Source organism: Rhinoderma darwinii, chromosome 10 (genome assembly GCF_050947455.1).
Source record: "Rhinoderma darwinii isolate aRhiDar2 chromosome 10, aRhiDar2.hap1, whole genome shotgun sequence".
In the NCBI taxonomy this organism is placed as follows: Eukaryota; Metazoa; Chordata; class Amphibia; order Anura; family Rhinodermatidae; genus Rhinoderma; species Rhinoderma darwinii.
Window position 1 is genome coordinate 40018195 of NC_134696.1, and position 16508 is coordinate 40034702.

The 16508-nt window shown below is 42.7% G+C and overlaps 1 protein-coding gene across 3 annotated transcripts in view; it reads left to right on the plus strand.

Moving 5' to 3' along the window:
• The window catches only part of IL18 (interleukin 18), a 43303-nt gene that overhangs the window by 4513 nt on the left and 22282 nt on the right, over window positions 1-16508 (plus strand). For 2 of the 3 annotated variants that reach the window (XM_075838780.1, XM_075838782.1), the window contains exons 2-3: window positions 2066-2179; window positions 13443-13565. In XM_075838780.1, coding sequence (XP_075694895.1) covers window positions 2066-2179; window positions 13443-13565 — 237 coding nt within the window. The remainder of the gene's footprint in view (window positions 1-2065; window positions 2180-13442; window positions 13566-16508) is intronic. The other variant, XM_075838781.1, reaches the window with a different exon arrangement.

Sequence of the window (16508 nt, forward strand, 5' to 3'; positions counted from 1 at the left end):
TCCGTTTGTCTCCGTTGTGCAGGGGTTCCGTCGTTTTGAGCATAGGATTTTCCATTATTATGTAAAGAAAACGTTATTACTTTAATAGGAAAGTTCTGCAACTTTTTAAAACACAAATTGCAATTTTCAATTCCCCACCTTTCTGGTGTTAGTAAATATTCTTGTTTACATGTAGAGGTGAAAAACTATCCCAAAAATGTGCACAGTTCATTAAACGGATTAGATGGATTGTAAATGTTCTTATTAACCCATAACTGATATGCGATAACAGCTGGATCCTGCGTGTCAGAGACTCCCTTTTTTTTTCTTCTTCTTTCTCTCTGTGTTTTTTTTTTACCTGGCTTCTCTGCTCTAACGAAGGACCTCCAACAGTATTTTGACACGGGAAAGTGAGGCTGGGGATGGAAAGGAGAAAAGGAAATTATGGAGTTGGTTCGCTCTCCAGAATCCCAATGGACATGGGTCCGGAGTAGAAATAAGAGACTCTAGCGAGGGCCAGGAATCCCCAGTTAGAAAATGAGTAGCCCGCCAGCGGATACCCAACTCTGAAATATGGGATCCAATAAGCCCGGTGTAAAAGAAGGGTGACCTAATATCGGAAGCATGGGGAGGGGGAAAAGTAGGTAGTAATTGGTTTTCTGTAGAGCTTTTGAGCATCGCCAAAGTAGGGGAGATTGTGGGATGAGAAGGGAAGAGTGGTGGGAAGTTGGGTAACCATGAAAAAATCTGGAGAGGCAATGTATAGAAATGGGATTCCATAGGGATCCAGAGTTTGGTGTCAGCATGACGATGCCAATCTACCAGCCTGTTGGGATGTGTGGCTTTGTAGTAAGCATACATGTCAGGTAGTCCAATTCCCCCTTGTTGTTTAGGTCTATATAGCAAGGATTTAGCTACTCTAGCTAGTTTGTTATTCCGCACGAATTTAGTAAAGAGGGAGGCAAGTACGTTAAAGAAATATGAAAAAGGGAATATGAATGGCCTGCAGCGGGTAAAGTATTCTAGGGAGAACATTCATTTTTAGTATCGAACAACGGCCGAACCACATGAAGGTACCTTGTGTCCACTTATTGAAGTCTTTTTTGACAGAGGATAGTAGTTGAGGAATGTTGGCTTGGTGCGGAGTAAGTTGAACCCCTAGGTATTGTAGTGTATTGTTTTTACGGGACAAATTGTACTTTCTAATGGCACTATATAATATTATGTGTGATGTACTGGGAAGCTGGAAAAAAAATCAGAATGGGGGGGATTTGGAAAAAAACAACAGTTCCGCCATTTTCTTATGGGTTTAGTTTTTACGGTGTTCACTGTACGGTGAAAATGATACATTATCTAAATTCTGCGTGTCAGTATGATCATGGTGATACCAAATTTAGATTGTTTTTGTTATGTTTTAGCACCTTTAAAAAATTGTAAACGTTTTATAAACACATTTTTTTTTTTAATTGCCATATTGTGACCCCCGTAACTTTTTTCTATTTCTGTGTATAGAGCTGTGTACGTCATCTTTTTGTATGGGAAAATATGCAGTTTTTACTGATAAAATTTTGGGGAATGTCTGTCTTTTTGATCAAAGTGGCAGATTCCACCATAAAAACTGAAACAATAGCGCAGCATGCCACGCTTTTGTTTCCGGTAAATCACTGACACCCTGATGGAAACCCGGCAGAACACATTAGAGTCAATGGGTTCTGTTGGATGCCGGTTGTCTCCATTGTTCAATGAAACCTCTGTTTCCGGCATTTGTTCTGACGGTGCAGAACAACAGAATGCTGAACACAGATGTGAACAGGGCAAGTAAGGTAGAAATTTGACTATTATAGGAATTTGTCTTTTATACACAAGTTGGAACTGAGATTGGGGCAGCGTGATCTTTAAAAAGTCCCTAATGCACATAAGTCTCTGGGTGAAATCAAGCCCATGTCAGAGCACTGCATGACAGCAATATGGACAGTGCCATCAATAGAAATCTACATTGATCAGGGAATAACATCATATCTCTAATTTCAAGGTCAAATGTATATATATTTACAATTCTTGAATATCTATTGCATTGATTTTACAGATGCAGGTAGAGACTCAGGTGTTTGTACAAGTGAAACTATTAAGAACTGTCATGGGAAATTCTTGGACGCTAAGCCTGCTGGCTCTGATGTACTCCTTGTTCATCCAATTACAGGTAATGAAAGTTTCTTGTTTCAAGTGCATTCTCAATATTAGATTGATCAAGTAGATTTGCTCCCTATTTAAAGTGTGACTGTTATTTTAAGACTTAAATAGGTTGTTCACTTTTGAAAGCCATTTTTTCATATACCCTATTTGGTAATTCTGAGTTAATAAAGGGGTGTCCACTGTTCAGGACTTCATCAATTGGCCAGAGTGGAGAGCGGTTATAAAGAAAGTCTTTTGCTCTCGAAGACCTGTCCTGTATTACACAGACAATTAATTGATATGAATGGACACTGTGTAATGCTTAATTCCTTCTGTGGTGGCGCTGTAGAGAACGGGGAATATGAATGGGGAGGGCCTGCAGCAGGTAAAGTATTCTACGGAATACATTAATTTTTAGTATCGAGCAACGGCCGAACCACATGAAGGTACCTTGTGTCCACTTATTGAAGTCTATTTTGACAGAGGACAGTAGTTGAGGAAAGTTGGCTTGGTGCGGAGTAAGTTGAACCCCTAGGAATTGTAGTGTAGATGGAGACCATTTGAATGGAAAAGAGGAGCACAGGGATGCAAGGGCCGACTGTGTTAGGGAAATATTAAGGGCTTCTGACTTCTGGAGGTTAATTTTATAGTTAGAGAGGGCTGTGTATTGGGATAGCTCAGAGATAAGATTAGGGAGAAAGATTAATGGCTTGGATAAGAAAAACAGGAGGTCATCAGCGTAGATGGCAATTTTATGTCCAGTGCTTTCAATTCTGACTACCGCAATGTCAACATTCTGGCGAATTAGTCTAAGGGAAGGTTTTAATGTTAGAATGAAAGTGAGAGGGGAAAGGGGACAGCACTGACGGGTACCATTTGTGATAGGAAAATAACCGGACAGTACGCCATTAACGTTTACGGTAGCAGAGGGGTTCGAGTAGAGACTACCAATCGATCAGAGGATGTTGGATCCAAGCCCTATATGTTTTAATGTGTGGGTAAGAAATTTCCAATCTACCTGGTCAAAAGCCTATTCGGCATCAGTGGATAGGAAGATAGCCGGGAAAGGTGAGATGTTTAGATAATGTAGCACATTTATGGCCCTAATAGTATTATCTCTGGCTTCTCTGGTGGGTATAAATCCAACCTGGTCTCGATGGATGATATGTTGTAGCAAGGGGGTAAGAGAGGTAGAGAGGACTTTAGCAAACAACTTAAGGTCTACACTCAGGAGGGAGATGGGTTTATAGTTCGAACATTGGGAATGATCTTTCGCTTCTTTTGGGATAACCAATATGTGTGCCCTGAGCATATCTGGTGGGAGAGAGACAGTCGAGGTAAGTGAATTATATGTAGAAAGAAAGTGATTGTGGAGGTCAGGGAGTAATGTTTTATAATATCATAATGTGAGGCCATTCGGACCTGGGGCTTTACCTGCTCGGGAGTCTTTTATAGCTAATTGGTTTTCGGGGATTGTCATAGGTTCCAGGGCCCTGGCTAATGTTTTACTCGGATTGTTGCCGAATTCAAAAAAGTGACGACGCATTTGACCAGGGAGGCTTTGGCATGAGAGAGGGATATGTCTTTAAGCTGTTCTCTGAGTTGGCAAAGTTCAATTCCAGTTTGCATGGCGAGGGACCTTTTATGAGCTTTCTCCAGAGTGCTAATTTTGGAAATTAAATCAGTAAACTGAGAGTTCCGCAGTCATTTGAGCCAAGAGCCATATTTAATAAAGGTTCCTCGATTAAAGCATTTATGTGTTTCCCAAACCACGGGGGAAGAGACATCCTGTGTTGTGTTACTGGAAAAGAACTCTTGGAGATCTTTACAAACACTATCCACCACAGTTTGGTCCTGTAGCAAACTTTCATTAACACGCCATTTCCAAGAACATGGTTGAGAGAACGGGAGAGACAGTGACATGGATATTAGAGAATGGTCTGAGAAGGTAATGGTGTCTATGTGAGCAGACTGACACAGGGAAAGGTAATTGTGGGTAGAGAATAAGTATTAAAAGCGTGAGCAGTCATCGGCATGGGCATGGGAGCAATGTGAGTAATCCCGCATGGACGGGTATAATAAGCACCATGCATCTATTAGTAGAAAGTGCTGTAGGGCGGGTTTGGCCTTTCAAAGGTAAACAAACGGTAGGTGAGAAGAGCCATTCGAGGTGTCAAGTAGAGGATCTAGAGCAGTGGCGGATTAAGTAGACCATGGGCCCTGGGCTGTTACCCAAACTTGGGCCCCCCTTCCTCACCGCCGCCCTGCCGCACCGTAACTATTTTTAACACTACTTTTTGGGGCAAGCATTAACAGTGTTACGATTCCCCTTGTCACAGGGCTGTGTCCCTACATACTGACAGTATCACACTGTGCAGGGACACATCCTCCTGACAAGGGGAATTGTCTATCAGTCCTGGACTGCAGAAAGACTTTTTGTGAAATACAAGGATTTCCTATAATAAACATGTCAGGAGAGGTGACAGATTCTCTATAAATCTAGTGACTCACAGGTGACGACGTAGTTTTTTTCCTCTTCTCCATCCAGTCCAGACTTCATGACCACTTTTCCCAGCCATTTCTGCAGAATTTGCCACTCAGATGTCTTTGGCTCCTCACTTTTCCAACATTTCCACACCTATAAACAAAGATAATATTATAATGGTGCCACATACTGTGCCCCTAAATATAATAGCACCAAACACTGCACCCCTGAATAAAATACTACAAACACTGTGCCCCTAAATATTATAGCACCATAGACTGCGCCCATGAATATAATTGTGCCAAACACTGTAGATAGCACCACACACAGCCCCCTGTAAATAGCGCTACACAGTCCTCTCCCTCTGTAAATAGCGTCACATAGCCCTCCCCCTCTTGTATATAGTGCTACACAGCAATCCCCCTTAGATATAGTGATACACAGCGCTCCCTTCTATATAGTGCTATACAACAATTCCCCCTTGTATATTGTGCTACACAGCGTCTCCCCCCTTGGACCTGCAGCTCTTGTAATTGCTCAGTATAATGTCCCCCATAGCTGCCCCCACAGTATATTGCCACCCATAGCTGCCCCCACAGTATAATGCCTCATAGATGTGACACAGTATAATGCCCCATAGCTGCGACACAGTATAATGCCTCCATAGCTGCGACACAGTATAATGCCCCATAGCTGACACAGTATAATGCCCCATAGCTGACACAGTATATTGCCTCCATAGCTGCGACACAGTATAATGCCCCCATAGCTGTGACACATTATATTGCCCCCATAGCTGCTACACAGTATAATTCCCCATAGCTGACACAGTATAATGCCCCATAGCTGACACAGTATATTGCCTCCATAGCTGCGACACAGTATAATGCCCCCATAGCTGCGACACAGTATAATGCCCCATAGCTGACACAGTATAATGCCCCATAGCTGACACAGTATATTGCCTCCATAGCTGCGACACTGTATAATGCCCCCATAGCTGTGACACATTATATTGCCCCCATAGCTGCTACACAGTATAATTCCCCATAGCTGACACAGTATAATGCCCCATAGCTGACACATTATATTGCCTCCATAGCTGCTACACAGTATAATGCCTCCATAGCCGCAACACAGTATAATGCCCCATAGCTGACACAGTATAATGCCCCATAGCTGACACAGCATAATGCCCCATAGCTGACACAGTAGAATGCCCCATAGCTGACACAGTATAATGCCCCATAGCTGACACAGTATAATGCCCCATAGCTGACACAGCATAATTCCCCATAGCTGACACAGTATAATGCCCCATAGCTGACACAGTATAATGCCCCATAGCTGACACAGTATAATGCCCCATAGCTGACACAGTATAATGCCCCATAGCTGACACAGTATAATGCCCCATAGCTGACACAGTATAATGCCCCATAGCTGACACAGTATAATGCCCCCATAGCTGACACAGCATAATGCCCCATAGCTGACACAGCATAATGCCCCATAGCTGACACAGCATAATGCCCCATAGCTGACACAGTATAATGCCCCATAGCTGACACAGTATAATGCCCCATAGCTGACACAGTATAATGCCCCATAGCTGACACAGTATAATGCCCCATAGCTGACACAATATAATGCCCCATAGCTGACACAGTATAATGCCCCATAGAGGTGACACAGTATAATGCCCCATAGCTGACACAGTATAATGCCCCATAGAGGTGACACAGTATAATGCCCCATAGCTGACACAGCATAATGCCCCATATGTACGTACCTAATAAAAAAAGAAAACATAATTGCTTACCTATCCCGGTTCCCACGACGGTGGGGGATGCGATGCTTCTCCTCCTCTGCACTGTGCTTTGCTGTGAGTGACTCCGTGCAGGCAGGCGCGATGACGTCACTACATCGCGCCTGCCTGCACCGAGCCGCTCACGGCAGAGTGAATGCTGGAGCGAGGCTCCAGCATTCAACCAAACTGAATCTGCGTCCTGCGGATGCAGATTCAGTCGGAAGCAGGCAGCGCGGTAGCGCTGCATAGTTTTTTAAGTTTGTGTGCGGTTCGGGCCGCGATGGGCCCCCTGGCAGCCTCGGGCCCCGATGGGCCCCCTGGCAGCCTCGGGCCCCGGGCGACCGCCCGAAACGCCCACATTATAATCCGCCATTGATCTAGAGCCATGTTCAGGTCCCACTCCCTCTAGAAAATCATCAACATCCCTTAGCATGCTGTCTAGAAAATTAAACTGTCCAGTGTTGGGGAGACAGGCCGTACCAAATGTAAAAATAAAATCTGCCATCTTACCTTTGACAAAGGCAGCATCATGACGACAATCCATGTAAACCCATGGTGCAGTGCAAGCAATGAGGATTGAAACTCCTTTAGTTTTAGAGGCAGAAGAGCAGCTGTGGAAGACATCCGAAAATCATCTATCTGACAGTCTGGGGATCTGGTCTTGTCGGAAATGAGTTTCCTGCAGGAAGGCTACAGAAGCTCAATTCTTCCACAGGAGGTGAAGCAAGGAGGACCTCTTCTCAGGGATATTAAGACCCTGAACATTCAGGGACACCGTTGTGAGAAGATCCATCCATTCGTTAAGAGTGGAGAGGGAAAAAAGGGGGGGGGGGGAGTGTTAGAAATAGGAAAGAAAAAAGGACAGAAGGCAGTCCTGTGGGAACAGAGGAAAAAACCTAGAGATCAGAGACTTTTCAGCAGGAAATCCGGCAACTGGACAGTGTCTGATAGAATTGCCAGGAACGTAGAAGAATGAACGAAGCAGGTCACTCCATATTGAGATAGAATGCGGTTGCAAGAAGAAATTACAGTGCATAACATACATACATATATGAACCTGAGAACAAGTTAGAACAGCATACCAAAGGGGGGAGTATACACTGAAAGAGGGACAATGAGCAAGGTGATCGATAGGTAACAAAAACGTATACAGTAGGTGCTCCTCCATCATAGTGAGCTAAAGAAGAGGCAAATAGGAGAATCGTAATGGCCATTTTCTTAGGTAAAAATGAAAAGGGAGGGGGGCGTTGGGAAGGAAAAATCAGAAGAGCATACCACCAGGAAGTAAGCAAGTATAATCACAACGCATAACAGGATATTATAAGTCATGTATGCAATAGAAACACAGAGTAGATGAGAGGAATAAACAAGTGCATCATTAGAGCAACACACCAATAGGGAGGAGCATACACTTATAGAAGGACAACTAGCATTTGTGTAATGATACAATACCATAACTATACTTTAGGAGCTCCTTCAGCAAAGTTATCTATAATAAAGGCAAATGAGGGATTGGTAATGCCCATTTACAAAGGTAAAAATTGGAATGGATGGTGGGGTATGTAGGTAAAAATTGGAATGGGTGAAAGGTGGGGGTAGAAAGCGACAAAAATATGAGAGAATACTCGAAGGAATTAAGCAAAAATCGTCACAATGCAACACAGTATAATATAAGCCAAAAAAAGAACAGATTAATGTACCCAAACGTCAACCAGTCAGTCAGATTGAGCTGCACAAATCCATCCCATAGGAGAGTTCCTGAAAAAAACCCATCTGGCTAGGGGTGCAGTACCCACAAGATCATGTATGTACGGAACATGCGAAGACTCATGCCGTCGGAGGAGTAAGGAAGGCAATTGCATTGCGTAGGTCGTCCGGGGATCTGACTGTAAATTCATTGCCAGCTTTGCGTAAAATAATGTGGAAGGCATGTCCCCAATGGTAAGAAGCTCCCGCTTAATGGGTCTTATCCAGAATAGGTTTCACCAATCTACGCATATTGAGGGTGTACGGCGTGAGACAAACGGTAGCAGACTTATAGACGCACCTTCATGTGCAATGGAACCCATCTACCACGCTTTTAGGAGAAGAGCTTCTTTCTGCTGGTAAAAATGGACAAGGCAAAGAACATCATGTGGGCTGCTCCTATTCCAGTCTTAAATTCTAGAGACGCGGATTCTGTGAATTCTGCCGAGTTCGAGATCATCGTCCTCATTTAGGTCCAACATCCTGCGAAAAAGGGCAGTAACGGACCGCCATAACTCCGCATTACCCACCGATTCTGGGAGGCCTCTTATTTTTATAATATTGCAGCGGCCCCGATTCTCCAGATCATCTATTTGGAGAGTGGTGTTACACAGCAAGGTAGAGTGTGACTGTACGGTGGATGTGAGAGTGGATACGGAGTCTATCTAGGTCTTGGGTTCGTTGTTGAACCTGAGCCACTGCAGTTGAGATCTGTTGGACGGTCTGCTGAATGGTGGAGATACCTTTAGCATGGCATTCCTCTAGGCAGGTAAATTGGGCCTCTAAGTCCAAACGTGTAGATAGGGACTGTAGAATTTCCCGGAGTTCCGTGAGCAGCGGAATATCACCTGGAGCATCCTCAACATCTGCAGAATCGGAGAGTGATGATCCTTGATTTTGGGAGAGGAACATCGCTGGTATAGGTTGGCTGAGATTACATGGGCTGGGAGGCCTACGTGCAGGGTGTGGTCTGTTTGTCCACAGCGTGGGCGCCATGACAGGACAAAGAGAGGAAGGAAAATCTCCTGTAAAGTGATGGGAGACATGTGCTAATGAGGTATTTGGGGTTTAGGGTCCGTTTTTTTCCTCTTCGGCATGCTTTTGGAGAGAGCTAAGTGTTGAAAAGTCACTGCATATAAGCCGTGGTCTCGGAGCTCAAGAATAAAGCAACCTCACTCTGCCAAGTCCAAGCCATGCCCCTCTCTCTGTTTGTCTTTTCGTTCATGTCTTCTGTCAGAGGAACAGACAAATGGAAAGACAAACGGAAAGTATAGTTTCCATTTGCATTATCATTGATTTCATTATTTTTTTGTTTCAGTTTGATTCAGTTTGCCTCCGTTCTGCTAGGTTTCCGTTTTTCATAGAAACAATAGTGCAGCACAATATGCTATTGTTTCCGTGAAAAAAGCAGAAACCTAGCGGAACGGAGGCGAACTGGAACAAAAAAAATACTATTGAAATGGTATTGCAAATGGAAACTATACTTTTCGTTTGTCTGTTCCTCTGACAGAACAGATGAGCGGAAAGCCAAATAGAAGCCAGTGATGATGTGAATAGTCACCTTGTGTCATACTGGCTGTTGCAGCGGCTGCTAACTTCTCATATTCTTAAAAGGAATAACAGTAAGTCCTCATGCATACGGCTGTAGCTGTGTGCACGGTCCATGATTACGGCACGGACGGCCGAGGAGTGTCGTCTGCGGCCTGTCCACAAATCATGGACCATCCACATATTGATTTCAATGAGCCCAGACCGTAAATGCCATGACCTATTTTTTTGCGGTCCAGGCTCTAGGCAATACACGGTCCGTGTAAACCACGGTCATGTGCATGGGAGCATAGAAATGAATGCGTCCGCAATTCATCCGCATTTTTGCGAATGAATTGCGGACGCAAATACACGTTCGTGTGCATGAGGCCTAAAGATAAATAACGGTAACAGCAAGTAAATAGGGTGGATTATAATACGGAGAAAAAAAGATCTGCTGGAGTTTTCGTTCACACTCACAAAATTACCTTTTCTTTATGGATTTCTTTCTCTGGAAAACTCTGCAATCTCTGCAGTTAGCATGACAAATCTCATAACTTATTATATATTTCTAATTATATTGGGAAATATGGTTTATTTTATTTATGGCCAGTAGTATGCAGAACATTGATTTAAAGGCGATTAACCCATGCAGCACTTATAAAGTAAAATCGTCATTAATTTCATATAACTGCTTAAGCGTTTCAAACCTTTCTGTTTTCATAGCATGCTATGACTTCGAACCGAATGGTTCGAAACGCGTAAGCAGGTATGAGATCTCTCTATCCATCGTGTTAGCTTGCAACATGCACTCAATACAATATGGACTTAGTATTTATTGACGCTGACTCCTATCTCATCCCAGTGAGCTCTTACTCTCTTCATCCATATTGTAAGCATTGAAAACTTTTGATGGAGACACTGGATACTTTGTAGCATCAGCATTGATAAATTGAGTGTAAGGACACTTTCACAAAGCAGTATTTTGGTCAGTATTTTGCATCAGTATTTGTGAGCTGGAATCAGGAGTGGAACCCCCAGAAAAGTCTCCTTTGGCAATGGGCAACATTAATAGGCATAGTACAGAATCAGCCAACAGAAAAGAATAGTTGAGGGAAGTCGGCAGAAGTGCACTCATGGTTGGTAGAGCTGTTTTTCTCGTCCAAGATGCACCCGTGCTGGACGCGTTGTCACAGATCCCCCTCATAGACTAGAGTCTATGGTGCGGGATGTGTTACACGCAGTAAAATGTCCTATGACGTCCTATTTTTTCACGGATTCTTCACACGCTCTGTTGAAATAACGGTCGTGTGAACTGCCCCACTGAAATACATGAATCCATGTGACGGCCGTTGTTTTAATGGCCATCACACGGAAAAGATACACGTTCATCTGAACAGCCTATATAAATCAATGGTAATGCAAACGGAAACTATACTTTACGTTTGTCTTTCCGTTTGTCTGTTCCTCTGATAAACCACCCTAATAAACCACACCTAGTCTGTCAAGATAGTTTATAAGACTTCCTCCTACGCATAGTCCAAAAGGGTAACTAGCAGTCTTCAATGTCAGTCTACACATGCAGACTAACACGTTCACTAACCCTTTCAGGACCAGAAAATTTTTCATTTTTTTATGCTTTTGTTTTTTCCTCACTGCCTTCAAAAAGACAAATCTTTTTTATTTTTTCGTTGACATAGGCACATGAGGGCTTAATTTTTACGGGACAAATTGTACTTTCTAATGGCACTATATAATATTATGTGTGATGTACTGGGAAGCTGGAAAAAAAAAATCAGAAAGGGGTGGAATTGGAAAAAAACAGTTTCGCCATATTCTTATGGGTTTCGTTTTTACGGTGTTCACTATATGGTAAAAATGACACATTATCTTTATACTGCATGTCAGTACGATCAAGGTGATACCAAATTTTGATTGTTTTTGTTATGTTTTAGTACCTTTAAAATTTTTTAAAAATGTTAGAAATTTTTATTTTTTGCATTGCCATATTGTGACTCTTGTAACTTTTTTCTATTTCTGTTTATGGAGCTGTGTACGGTATCTTTTTAATATTTTTATAGTTCGGGCATTTTTGGACGTGGGAATACCTAATGTGTTTATGTTTATTTTTGTTTCTTTATTTGTATATGTTATCTAGGAAAAGGGGGGTGATTTGAATTGTTATAATTTTTTATTTTTTAAATATTTTGTAAAACTTTTTTCACATTCTATTTAGTCCTCCATAGGGGGCTTGAACCTGTGATCATTAGATTGCTTATGCCATAGACTGCAATATTACAGTATTGCAGTCTATGGCAAAATCAGTGCATTGCTATTGAAACCTGCCACAGCCAGGTCCCAAGAGCAATCTTCCTAGAGCAAGGCTGGGAGCATTTACACGACTCCCAGCTGCTATAGGTATACACTGGCTCCCGCGATCATGCCGTGTGGGAGCCGGTAACCGGCCACAAACACAAAATGAAAGTGAAAACTCCTCATATGCCGGTCGTCACACTAACACTGGCATATGAGGGGATAAACGCTTGCGCTCAGAGATGTCTCTGATCGCAGGCATTGCCGCTGGGTCCCTGCTGTGTAACACAGAAGAGACCCGGCGGATATGGTGCCATTTTTAAAGACCCTTTCAAGACGTAAATCGCCAGTGCAGCGCCGGGAAATGGTTAAAGAGGATGTCTCACCTCAAAGACTTTTCATATGCCCAATCAGAACAAATAGACATCATGGAATAAGAAGTGCTGCTGCTTTGGGCTTTCTCTGTGAGCAGAACTGGAGAGCTGCTAACAAAGAGCGGCTCACTCTGGTGAAACAGGCCCGTCCATCAAACATCCGATTTGATCCACAAAAAATGACTGTTTACATCACTTTATAAAAACAACATAATGTAATTGAATATGTGTAGATAATAAATGGTAAACAGATACTGTAAGAGTAAAAATAAACTACCTGCAAAAAGAGCCCCAAAAACAGTGGGGTGGTAAATTTACCAGTAAAGAAGATATTATAACGACACAACATCTGTTCTGGACATCAGACCAAGACACTAATATGTCTAACTGGTATTACTCAGGTGATTATAATATTGACATATTGTTCTTTACTAAGTTATTATAAGTTTATTATGTTTATTGTACACCTGTTTGCATAAACATTGGGAGCTGCTGTCCTTATCCTCATTATGGCCTAATTCACATGTGTATTAGAGGCTCTGTTAGGGGCAGATTCCACCAAAAAAAACTGAAACAATAGTGCAGCATGCCACGCTATTGTTTCCGGTAAACCACTGATACCCTGATGGAAACCCGGCAGAACAAATTAAAGTCAATGGGTTCTGTCGGGTACCGGTTGTTTCCGTTGTTTAAGGGAACCTCTGCTTCCGGCATTTGTTTTGACGGTGCAGAACAACAGAATGCTGAACACAGATGTGAAGAGGGCAAGCGAGGTAGAAATTTGACTATTATATAAATTTGTCTTTTATACACAAGTCGGACCTGAGATTGGAGCAGCGTGATCTTTAAAAAGCCCCTATTGCATGTAAGTCTCTGGGTGAAATCAAGCCCATGTTAGAGCACTGCATGACAGCAATATGGACAGTGCCATCAATAGAAATCTACATTGATCAGGGCATAACATCATATCTCTAATTTCAAGGTCAAATGTATATATATTTACATTTCTTGAATATCTATTGCATTGATATTACAGATGCAGATAGAGATTCAGGTGTTTGTACAAGTGGAGCTATTAAGAACTGTCCTGGGAAATTCTTGGAAGCTAACCCTGATGAGCCTGCTGGTTCTAATGTACTCCTTGTTCCTCCAATTAGAGGTAATGAAAGATTCTTGTTTCAAGTGCATTCTCAATATTAGATTGATCAAGTAGATTTCCTCCCTATTTAAAGTGTGACTGTTATTTTAAGAAATAGACTTAAATAGGTTGTTCACTTTTGAAAACCAATTTTTCATATACCCTATTTGGTAATTCTGAGTTAATAAAGGGGTGTCCACTGTTCAGGACTTCATCAATTGGCCAGAGTGGAGAGCGGTTATAAAGAAAGTCTTTTGCTCTCGAAGACCTGTCCTGTATTACACAGACAATTAATTGATATGAATGGACACTGTGTAATGCTTAATTTCTTCTGTGGTGGCGCTGTAGAGAATGGGGAATATGAATGGGGAGGGGCTGCAGCAGGTAAAGTATTCTACGGAATACATTAATTTTTAGTATCGAGCAACGGCTGAGCCACATGAAGGTACCTTGTGTCCACTTATTGAAGTATTTTTTGACAGAGGACAGTAGTTGAGGAAAGTTGGCTTGGTGCGGAGGAAGTTGAACCCCCAGGTATTGTAGTGTAGATGGAGACCATTTGAATGGAAAAGAGGAGCACAGGGAAGTAAGGCCCCACTGTGTTAGGAAAATATTAAGGGCTTCCTACTTCTGGAGGTTAATTTTATAGTTAGAGAGGGCTGTGTATTGGGATAGCTCAGAGATAAGATTAGGGAGAAAGATGAATGGTTTGGATAAGAAAAACAGGAGGTCATCAGCGTAGATGGCAATTTTATGCCCAGCATTTCCAATTCTGACTACCGCAATGTCAACATTCTGGCAAATAAGTCTAAGGGAAGGTTTTAATGTTAGAATGAAAACGAGAGGGGAAAGGGGACAGCACTGACGGGTACCATTTGTGATAGGAAAATAACCGGACAGTACGCCATTAACGCTTACGGCAGCAGAGGGGTTTGAGTAGAGACTACCAATCGATAGGATCATGTTGGATCTAAGCCCTATATGTTTCAATGTGTGGGTAAGAAATTTCCAATCTACCTGGTCAAAAGCCTATTCGGCATCAGTGGATAGGAAGATAGCCGGGGTAGGTGAGATGTTTAGATAATGTAGCACATTTATGGCCCTAGTAGTATTATCTCTGGCTTCTCTGGTGGGCATAAATCCAACCTGGTCTCGATGGATGATATTTTGTATCAAGGGGGTAAGAGAGGTAGAGAGGATTTTAGCAAACAACTTAAGGTCTACATTCAGGAGGGCGATGGGTCTATAGTTCGAACATTGGGAATGATCTTTCGCTTCTTTTGGGATAACCGATATGTGTGCCCCGAGCATATCTGGTGGAAGAGAGACAGTCGAGGTAAGTGAATTATATGTAGAAAGAAAGTGATTCTGGAGGTCAGGGAGGAATGTTTTATAATATCATAATGTGACCCCATCCGGACCTGAGGCTTTACCTGTTCGGGAGTCTTTTTTAGCTAATTGGTGTTCGGGGATTGTCATAGGTTCCAGGGAGTCCTGGGAGAGAGTGGGAAGGCCTGAGCTTTGTTGATAAGCGTATATGGAGAGTTGATCAGTAAGGGCTTGTGGAAGAAGGTTATGGATTAATATTATAAAGTGTGGAATAGTAATAATGGAAGGTGTCTGCTATGTGAGAGGAGAGTGTAAGTCTATGACCGTGTACATCAGAAATGTGAGGAATGAATGAATGCGCCCTCCGTAGGCACAGGGCCCTGGCTAAAGTTTTATTTGGCTTGTTGCCGAATTCAAAAAGTGACGACGGCATTTGACCAGGGAGGCTTTGGCATGAGAGAGGGATATGTCTTTAAGCTGTTCTCTGAGTTGGCAAAGTTCAGTTCCAGTATGCATGGCGAGAGACCTTTTATGAGCTTTCTCTAGAGTGCTAATTTTGGAAATTAAATCAGTAAACTGAGAGTTCTGCAGTCATTTGAGCCAAGAGCCATGTTTAATAAAGGTTCCTCAATTAAAGCATTTATGTGTTTCCCAAATCACGGGGGAAGAGACATCCTGTGTTAGTTTAGTCCTGTAGCAAACTTTCATTAAGACACCATTTCCAAGAACATGGTTGAGAGGACGGGAGAGACAGTGACATAGATATTAGAGCATGGTCTGAGAAGGTAATGGTTTCTATGTGAGCAGACTGACACAGGGAAAGGTAATTGTGGGAAAAGAATAAGTATTCAAAGCGTGAAAAGGAGTCATGGGCATGGGAGCAATGTGAGTAATCCCGCATGGACGGGTATAATAAGCACCATGCATCTATTAGTAGAAAGTGCTGTAGGGCGGTTTGGCCTTTCAAAGGGAAATAAATGGTAGCTGAGAAGAGCCATTCGAGGTGTCAAGTAGAGGATCAAGAGCCATGTTCAGGTCCCCCTAAGGACAACCACTCCCTCTAGAAAATCCTCAACATCCCTTAGCATGCTGTCTAGAAAATTAAACTGTCCAGTGTTGGAGAGACAGGCCGTACCAAACGTAAAAATAAAATCTGCCATCTTACCTTTGACAAAGAGGTAGCGTCCTGCAGCATCATGACGACAATCCATGTAAACCCATGGTGCAGTGCGAGCAATGAGGATTGAAAACTCCTTTAGTTTTAGAGTCAGAAGAGCAGCTCTGGAAGACATCGGGAAATTGTTTATCTGACAGTCTGGGGATCTGGTCTTGTCGGAAACGAGATTCCTGCAGGAAGGCTACAGAAGCTCAAATCTTCCACAGGAGGTGAAGCAAGGAGGACCTCTTCTCAGGAATATTAAGATCCTGAACATTCAGGGACACCGTTGTGAGAAGATCCATCCATTCATTAAGAGTGAAGAGGAAAAAAGGGGGGGGGGGGTGTTAGAAATAGGAAGGAAAAAAGGACTGAAGGCAGTCCTGTGGGAACAGAGGAAAAAACCTAGAGATCAGAGACTGTTCAGCGGGAAATCCGGCAACTGGACAGTGTCTGATAGAATTGTGAGGTACGTAGAA